Raw genomic sequence first — 9,328 nt, forward strand, 5'->3', positions numbered from 1 at the left:
AGCATGCTTAGTGCACGAACAGCATGCTGGCTGGGTGTTTGAAGTCCACACACCTTAAAAAGTTGTGAAGTTGAGAAACACTGCTATAAAGATACACAAGCAAAATATAAACTGTCTGTCATTTCTCCAGCACTCCTGTTTATTGAGGAACTCCTACCGTAACACACAGGTGAGAATCTCAAGCAGTTTTCAGGCAACGGCACAGCTAATACAATACAACCTGCAGATAGATTTATCCTCTCCCACCTCCCAGCTCTGGTACAAAACGCAGGGCTCCACCAAACATGGAAACTGAGTTAAATCTTTAATTTCAGCAGTGGATCGGCGTTCTAAAATAAAAAAAAATAAAATCCAGCACACTGTCCCCAACAGAAATTTCCAGGGAAAGAAATACACAATTTCCTGAGAGGTGACAGTGCAAATATGGTTCAACAGTGGCCTCTGGCAGCAGCCAATAACTTCCCCCTTGAAGTGAGGTGTCCAGCAGTAACAGGAACAGTTTTTCATTTGCCTATCCAGAGTCAAAAAGTCTCCAAGCTATTTGAAGAAAAGATCTTCCCTTCCAAGAGGTCTATATACTTTGCGGCAGTCCCTTTAACAGCCAAATTCCTGCTTTCCCTTTAACAGCCAAATCCTGTCTTGGATGCTGAACTAATCTTTTGGATGCCCATTAACTGAGCTTCGGAGGCCATTCCATTTGAGGATAAACAACCTTTTATGGAAGATAGGAGATTCCAAAGCCAAATATTAAGATTCATAAAATCCATATTCATCTCCGTGGGATCTCAGCAGCTGTAGAAATCTGCCAAAGCTGGCGAGAAGAGCAAACATACTTTGCATGGGCTGACAGACTCAACACTGTTTGGAAACCAATATTCAGAATCAAAGGATTCAGACTTCGAATGAAAGAAAATCTAACTAGCTAGCAATAAAACCAACCAGCTTCCTTAATTCTTCTCAGGTCGGTTCCGGTTGAGAACTGCTTTGGGGGCAAATTCCAGCTTATCTTTGAGGCTGACCACTTGCGTAAGGTCTTTCCCAACACTCTCTTGGAGCGTACGGTCCTCGCGCCGTTCTGAAATGCTCTTCTCGTCCTCAGGGGTCTGGGGAGGGGGCTTGCCCCGGATGAACCACTCAAGATTGTAGCCCACCACCCCAACCACAAAGGCTACAGGGAAGGTAACGTAGGGAGCATAGGTTCGTATGCTCGCCCAGAAGATGGGCCACATGACTCCAAACGGGATCTGTAGAAATGAAAAGAAAACACAGTGGAAGGATCAGCAATTCTACTAAACTGATACAGGGAACCCTCGGCTTACAATTCATTTAGTGATTGTTCAAAGTTACTACGGCACTGGAAAAAGTGACCTACGGCCGTTTTTCACAGTTACGACCTTTGCAACATTCCCCATGACCAAAATTCCGACGCTTGGCAACTGCTTCATACTGATGACCGTTGCTACGTCCCAAGGTCATGTGATCCCTTTTTGCAAGTCAAGGAGGAAACCAGATTTTGCAAGTCAAGGAGGACACCAACAACCAGATGACAAACCTATCAGCTGCAGTGATTCACTTAACAACTATGGCAAGAAAGGTTGTACAATGGGGCAAAACTCAATGATGATCATAACGTCTCACTTGACAACAGAAATGTTGGGCTCAATTGTGGTTGTAAGTCGAGGACTACCTGTAGTTACATTCAAGGCATGCTCAGAAAATAGATTGCATGGGGAAAATATCTACATTCATCAGCAATGATCAGTCTGGCCCAAAATCCCAATTTATAGTGTCTGTTTAAAAGCATCTATGGCAGAGGTCTCCAACCTTTCCAGGATGGAGGACCAGAGGAAGGAGAGCAACTTCAAAACTGGTGTGTGTGCATGCACACGGGGCCACGCACACTGGAGCGGCATTACAGCCCCGTTTACGCATGCGCCATGTGCTGGCGCTGTGCGCATGCATGAACGGCCGCTAGCGGCCTGTTTGTGCATGCACAAATGGGCCATGTAAACCACTCAGGCTAGAAGCGCATGCACAAACGGGCTGCGGACACCCACTCCACGCTAGCATTCCCATTCACGCCTGTGCACATGTGCAAACAGGACCGCAGGCACTAGCGCGAGTGGAGGGGAAATGCACGCCCACGTGTGCGCACAACAGCCAGCCATTTCCACAGCCTGCTGGCCAAGAGCCCGCGGACCATAGGTTGGAGACCCCTATCTATGGGATCTTTGGTGCTCTCTGAGCTTGGTGGTTTTCTTGCAGATGTTCCACTTCTACTGATGATGTTACCTAGTTTAGCAACGAAATGTCTGTAAGAAAACCACCAAGGTCAGAGAGCACCAAGAACCCCACAGTTCAATCCTGAGCTATAAATATTCTATCGGTCCATGTATCTACTCCGTAGATACTTCACTATTCCTCCAACTAAGCCATTCTGCACGAAGAGTAAGCACATTGTGAGTGCTCTGGACTGTGATCAAATAACCATTTTTATTAGTTTAACAGAATACAAGAAGCTGGCAGTCATTTCAAAAGGTTTAAGGGTAATTCATTTAAAATGATTTAAGGGTAAAAGAGGAAAGGCCTCTGATGATTATTAAGAGCCGTGTTCACAGGAGGACTGATATACCTCCATATCTGTCCCCCTAATTTGGCAAAAAGCCTGCACGGAAGGCATTCCTGTAGGGGCACAATTCCAGCAAACAATGGCTTTTAGCAGACTCAGGCCAAGAATCCATTTTTGCTAGAAAAGGGGGTATTTATCTGCAGGTGATTGAATTCCCTGGGGAGATGACAAAACCACCACAGAGTATGTGATAGCATTTTAAAAGACTAACCCTAACTTTATTGGTCTTTAAAAAGCCCCGTGGCTCTTGATTGGTTTTCCCTGAGTAGCTATTTGAAATGTCATTTTATCTCCCCTGGGCTCTTTCTTTGCAGAGAGCAAGAAATCAAAGGCACTTTATTTAAGCAGAATTATCTCCTGCCTGCTCGGCTCCAAAGTCCTATTGCAAACAAGCACACCCAGTTCTCACTGTGGCCTCTCGCCCTGCTTGAGCAAGGCAGAGGCTCTGTTAGCCCTACATGGTAGACCAGACGAGAAACCAAGATTACGAATGTTTGTACATTTGGGGAAAAAAACATATCAGAAAATCTTCACTTATATTTTTAAAACATCAAGAGGGCAATTGACATGAACTAAATGGCCCTCACCAACTTTTGGTTCCAAAGAGGGTCCCACATTTTTTTTAAAAAAAAAGTTCTTCCCAAAATGCTTTTTTTAAAAATCTCAACACATATCGAAGCTTCTTGGAATTATCTATGAGCCTGAAAGATTCTTATGACAGCTGTTAAGATCCCAAATTATCTTTAAAACAAACACCTGCATCCTGTACTGTATTTGGAAATGTACCGGTATCTTACAATTCTATTTAAGGACAGCTAATTAGATTCCCAGTACATAACTCCAACATGCAGGGAAGTAGACATATCCTGCATTAGTTAAAATTCTCGGGCAAAATAATGATTTATTTGTAAAATGATCTGTGTGCAGATAACTACAGCGAGACCTCTTCGGCCCAAGGACAGCAGTGTCACCACTTCCTAGGCCAGTGTTTCTCAACCTTAGCAACTGTAAGATTGTGGACTTCAACTCCCAGAATCCCCCAGCCAGCCAGGTTGAAGTCCACTCATCTTAAAGTTGCCAAGTTTGAGAAACAGTACAAGTGAAGTGACAAATCAGTACAAGTGAAGACAAAGAACAACGTGATGGCTTTGATCGAACAGTGAGATCATGGTGGAACTTTTCTGCTTTTCTCTAATGTCTCTAATCTAATCCAACAACTTGATTTCCAAGTCTCCTAAAGTGTCAGTTGAATTGTATCTATAGCCAAAGACCCAGAATGCTACCTGCTTGGAACAGCACCATGAGAGTAGAGGACTGCTTGTAGATTAGACTATTAAAAGCTTATAAGTCTCTGGCTGGGAACAGACGCATTTGGGAGAACGTGCTTTGATTGGACCTCAATGACTTGACCTTGCTATGGTTTGCTAGATGACTTCTCCGTTTGCTTTCAACAGCCAGACTCTTTAGCTACACTTCCCTACTCTACCATTATCAGGAAATTCCTCCTTATTTCAAGTGAAAGGTCCAAACTCAAATTAGGAAAGAATTTCCCGATGGTGAGAGCTATAAAAGAATGGATGCCTCCTGACATTATGGGTGCTCCACCAGTAGAAGTGTTCAAGAAAAGATTGGACAGCCATTTGTCCAGGAGGATATGAAGATTCCAGCTCTGATCAGAGGGCTGGATTAGAAGAACCACTAAAGGCCTCCCAAACCTACCCTACTACATCAAAGGTAGGCACAAGACATTCAGGAGCCTTGTATTCCATTTGCTAGTCATCCTCCAGGGGAAGGCCTGGATTTTGGAAAAGACCTCTGGACCAAACTAACAAACCTGATCCTTTGTGGGGCACAGACCAATCCACTTCCAATCACTTCCACAGTTGCACTACCCATCAACAGTCCTTGTTAGGAAGAAGCTTTACTGATGTGATTTTTTTGTTTGCAGGGAAGCGGTTGAGCCAGCAGTTGATGTAAGCCAGGGGTCTTCAAACTTGGCCCTTTTATGACTTCTGGACTTCAACTCCCAGAATTCCTCAGCCAGCGTGCCTGGCTAAGGAATTCTGGGAGTTGAAGTCCACAAGTCATAAAAGAGCCAAATTTGAAGACCCCTGATGTAAGCAGATTTCTAAAGTGCTTCAGAGCTGACTTGGCTTGTTTGCACGTCTTGGAGCAGGGGTCTTCAAACTTGGTCCTTTTATGACTTGTGGACTTCAACTCCCAGAATTCCTCAGCCAGAATGGCTGGCTGAGGAATTCTGGGAGTTGAAGACCACAAGTCATAAAAGGGAAGTTTGAAGACCCCCTATCTTGTAGGCAGTGCTGAACAGTGAGAGACCACACCCATTATTGCAGCTGATTGAGATGTGTAAGAACAAGAGAGATGGGTATCTTCTAAATATTGACAATGCCTTGCTCCAAATCCTGAGGTAACCTCATGCTGCCATGTTGTGTCCACAGAGCAGCAAAAAAAAAGAACAAGGACGAAGTGGAAACCTGAAACATCCTTCAGCAGAAAAGAAATGGAGTTGAGCAGGAGTGGACCTTCTCTACTGCTCAAGAACAAGGCCATGAAAGTCTCAAGTGTTCCCAGTCTCAAAGAACAAGAGCATCCCACACAAAGAGAATTGACAAGGCCATGAAATTTGGACACACAGAAAGCGGCAGACGGACAGACAGCACAAAGCAGACGTCAGTTCTTGCTTAGCCTCTCCATCTTTACCTCCTATTGGAGACTGAACCAAAAAATAAAGTTGCTTTCAAGGGAATACTACAGGAGAGGTGTGTGATGAAGCCAAGAGCATGTTCATTTTGGATGTCTAACCCCACTCTTGTAAATAGGGAACCTGACATTTTTGCTTCACAACGTCTATACTATACATCGGGGTCTTCCAACGTGGCCCTTTTATGACTTGTGGACTTCAACTCCCAGAATTCCTCAGCCAGGCACGCTCGCTGAGGAATTCTGGGAGTTGAAGTCCACAAGTCATAAAAGGGCCACGTTTGAAGACTCCTGCTCTACCTAGAGTGGTGTGGGAAAACATAGCTTTCCTTTCTGTTTTGGAGAAATCACAGCCCACCCTTTGGAGAATAAAGAGGTCTGCCTCTTGAATCAAAGGAGGAAGGGGCTCTCAGTCCCAACAGCCTCAGGTTTCGCAGATTTAAAAACCCCGATTACTTACTCAACTTAGGATGAGGTTAGGCAAATGAAGAAAAATCTCCTATTGCCCTAATCCCAGTTTTCTCAACCCTAGCAACTTCCAAGATGTGTCCTCTATAACTTGACTGCCCTCTTGACTAGTGGGCAGTCCACTAAGGCAGGGCTCTCCAACCTTGCAACTTTAAGACTTGTGGACTTCAACTCCCAGGATTCTCCAGCCAGCTTCTGAGAGTTGTAGTCCGCACATCTTCCAAGGTGCTAAGGTTGAAAGTCACTGCTCTAAACATTTGATAATTTTCTAAATCCCCCAGGCATAAGTGCCATCTCAGAAAGTCTAGCAACGGTATTTTCGAAGACCAGATAGAAATTGCAGGGGGGGGGGGGAAGAAAAACTGTTCAGGGAAAGGGGGGGGAGGAGGAGGAACATCTCTCTGGAAACTCCCAGTAGTGATTGGCAGGGAGTGAGACTTCCTAGTGCAGGGGTCCTCAACCTTGGCAACTTTTAAGACTTGTGGACTTCAACTCCCAGAATTCCTCAGCCAGCTTTGCTGGCTGAGGAATTCTGGGAGTTGAAGTCCACAAGTCTTAAAGTTGCAAGGTTGGAGAGCCCTTTTCTCAGTGGACCGCCCACTAGGGAAGAGGGCAGTCAAGTTATAGAGGACAAAGCTTGCACAACCCACTGAAAGCACAAAGGATTTAGTCTTCGTTTATAACAGGGGTCTTCAAACTTGGCCCTTTTATGACTTGTGGACTTCAACTCCCAGAATTCCTCAGCCAGCCACGCTGGCTGAGGAATTCTGGGAGTTGAAGTCCACAAGTCATAAAAGGGCCAAGTTTGAAGACCCCTGGTTTATAACTCAAGGACCACCGGGGTGGTCTCCTCTATCTTTCCTACCCAGGCAGAGGGGAACCGGAGAGATCCATTTCGGATCTGCTGAAGCTGTCACCAAGTCCTGAAAGATCCCGCCTTAGCCTAGCAAAGAGGGACGGTTGGAGGATCTCTTCCTTCCAAACTCGCTTTCGCTTCCCTGCCCCGCCCCCCGCAAAGGTGGCCCTGGATTCCACGCCAGATGGGCCCGCTTTCCTATCCCCGGATTTTCTGCTAGCCGGCTTGCTCAGCCCTCGGCCTCCCTTCCAAGTCGGGGAAGCTCCGGGTTGGACCCCCACCCCAAGCGCTGCCAACCCAGCGGTGATCCCCTCTTGTCCAGGGACGGGAGGCGCAGCCAGGGATCCCCAAGCCAGCCAGCCAGCCAGGCAGGCTGGAAACCGCGCCCGATCTCCTGCGATCGTCCTCCCAAGGTCGGACCCCTGGACGAAAAGCTCCGGCCAAGCGCGCAGGCAGCGCGACCTTGCAGCCGATCGCCGCGGTCCAAGGCTACTACCCGGAGCCCGCCGCCGCCGCCGGCCCTCCGAGCCCAGAGCCAGCGCAAGTCGTCCCCCGCGGGCTGGGAACGTGGGAATGAAAACACGCAGGTTAAGGCAGGGAGGGGAGGGGGGCTTCCGACGGCCGGGACTGGCCTCCCCTCGCCGCCCTCCGTCTCACCTCCTCCTCCTCCTCCTCCTCCTCCTCCTCGTCCAGCAGGGCAGCCGCCGAGCCAGGCCCAGCCCCTCCAGCGGGCTCCGCGTGCGCCCTAGCTCCGCTTCCGGCCGCCGCTTCATTGGCCGCCGCGGCTCTCCGCCCAGGGCTGCCCATTGGCGGCTGGGGCGAGGAGGGACCGAGCGGGAGGCGGTCCGGCCGCTTCCTCTCTCCGGGGCTGCGCCTCTCTTGGCCGGCCACGTCCCCTCCGAGCGCGCCTCGCCTCCGCGATCTGGTCCTCGCGGATCGGTCGCTTCGCTTTAGCCTGTTATAAACAGAGGCGTCGGATCAAAATCCTATTAGTCCCGCTTTATAAAGTATGTGTAGTTTAACGAAGAGAAGGACGAGGGGTGACCTGATAGCAGTGTTCCAATATCTCAGGGGCTGCCCCAAAGAAGAAGGAGTCAAGCTATTCTCCAAAGCGCTCGAAGGCAGGACAAGAAGCAACAGATGGAAACTAGTCAAGGAGAGAAGCAACCTAGAACTAAGGAGAAACTTCCTGACAGTGAGAACAATTAACCAGTGGAACCACCTGCCTCCAGAAGTGGTGAATGCTCCAACAATGGAGGTGTTTAAGAAGAGATTGGACAGCCATTTGTCTGAAATGATATAGGGTTTCCTGCCTGAGCAGGGGGTTGGACTAGAAGACCTCCAAGGTCCCTTCCAACTTTATTATTATTATTATTAAGTATAGTAAGGGACGCTGAGCTTGTCAATCAGAAGGTCGACAGTTTGGCGAGTCGAATCCCGAGTGCCGCGTAACAGAGTGAGCGCCTGTTACGCGTCCCAGCTTCTGCCGACCTAGCAGTTCGAAAGCACATAAAAATGCAAGTAGAAAAATAGGGACCACTACGGTGGGAAGGTAACAGCGTTCCGTGCGCCTTTGGCGTCTAGTCATGCTGGCCACATGACCACGGAGACGTCCTCGGACAAGCACTGGCTCTTCGGCTTTGAAACAGAGATGAGCACCGGCCCCTAGAGTCGGAAACGACTAGCATGCATGTGCGGGGGAACCTTTACCTTTAAGGCCACACCTGGAACGCTGGATCCAGTTTTGGTCGCCGCGTTGCAAAAGCGACATCGAGACTTCAGGAAAGTGTTGGCCTCCTGAAGTGATTTGTTGGGTTTTGATGGTTCTAGCTGGCTTTGCGTTGGGAAAAAAGGCAGGAACTCCAGACAGAGTTGGTCATGCTTGGTCTTAGAGCAGGGGTCCCCAACCCTTTGTCCGTGGACCAGTACTGGGCTGAGGCCTGCCAGTAACCAGTCTGCACAAACAAGTGTGGGAACAATCCAGACAAAGCAATATTTTGGGGAATATTAAAAAGGCAGAACATATTTCCCCAAAAGATTTTAAAGGCAGAAACCAAACACAAACCAAAGTCTCTCTGACCCAAACAGAAACCAGGTTGCAGAAATGCAGATGTGATAATCTTGTCAGAAAGATTGGAGTCAAGAAACTGGGATTAGGAAGAAAGATCCCTAGAATCAACCATCCCTCACAGCAAAAAATAAATAAAAAATCCAACAGTCATCAGCCAAAGGAAAGCAGGATATGACCTTTGGGACATAATAGGATTAACCCACCACCATCAGAATACCAGAAAGGCAAGCTCAGACTCAGGTCAAAGTTCATGCCACAGGAACAACTCCAAACAAAAGCCCAAGAAGGTATAAAAACACGCTTCTTACATGTGCTCTCTCTTTTTTTCCAGAGCCATCTTTCTGTCTGGGTTCTCAATAAACTACAACCTTTCTAAAGCAGCTGCCATGTTGTTTATTCCCAGCTTGGACTGGACCCTGATGAAGGCTTTTCCTTCAACACAAGCAAAGCCCCATCTGTGGGATGCAGGCAGCACACAAAACCACACCCCCTCCGGTCCATGGAGAAACCTATCTCCATGCAACCGGTCTCGTGCCCAAAAGGTTGGGGACCTCTGGCTTAGAGGATTTCTCAGCACGAACAC

General features: G+C 47.9%; 1 protein-coding gene across 1 annotated transcript; it reads right to left on the reverse strand.

Moving 5' to 3' along the window:
* Positions 1-287: 287 nt before the first annotated feature.
* SMIM12 (small integral membrane protein 12) lies at positions 288-7,406 on the reverse strand. Its single transcript, XM_083369090.1, has 2 exons — positions 7,332-7,406; positions 288-1,244 (listed from the first exon to the last, which is right to left on the reverse strand). The coding sequence occupies exon 2, from the start codon at positions 1,227-1,229 to the stop codon at positions 948-950; it is 282 nt and encodes a 93-aa protein (XP_083225216.1). The 5' UTR covers positions 1,230-1,244; positions 7,332-7,406; the 3' UTR covers positions 288-947.
* Between the last annotated feature and the right edge of the window lie 1,922 nt (positions 7,407-9,328).

Source organism: Vipera ursinii (assembly GCF_947247035.1).
Source record: "Vipera ursinii genome assembly, chromosome: 9".
In the NCBI taxonomy this organism is placed as follows: domain Eukaryota; kingdom Metazoa; phylum Chordata; class Lepidosauria; order Squamata; family Viperidae; genus Vipera; species Vipera ursinii.

Excerpts from the sequence above, each read along its gene's own strand:
- SMIM12 (XM_083369090.1), bottom strand. The coding sequence starts at position 1,229 with ATGTGGCCCATCTTCTGGGCGAGCATACGAACCTATGCTCCCTACGTT.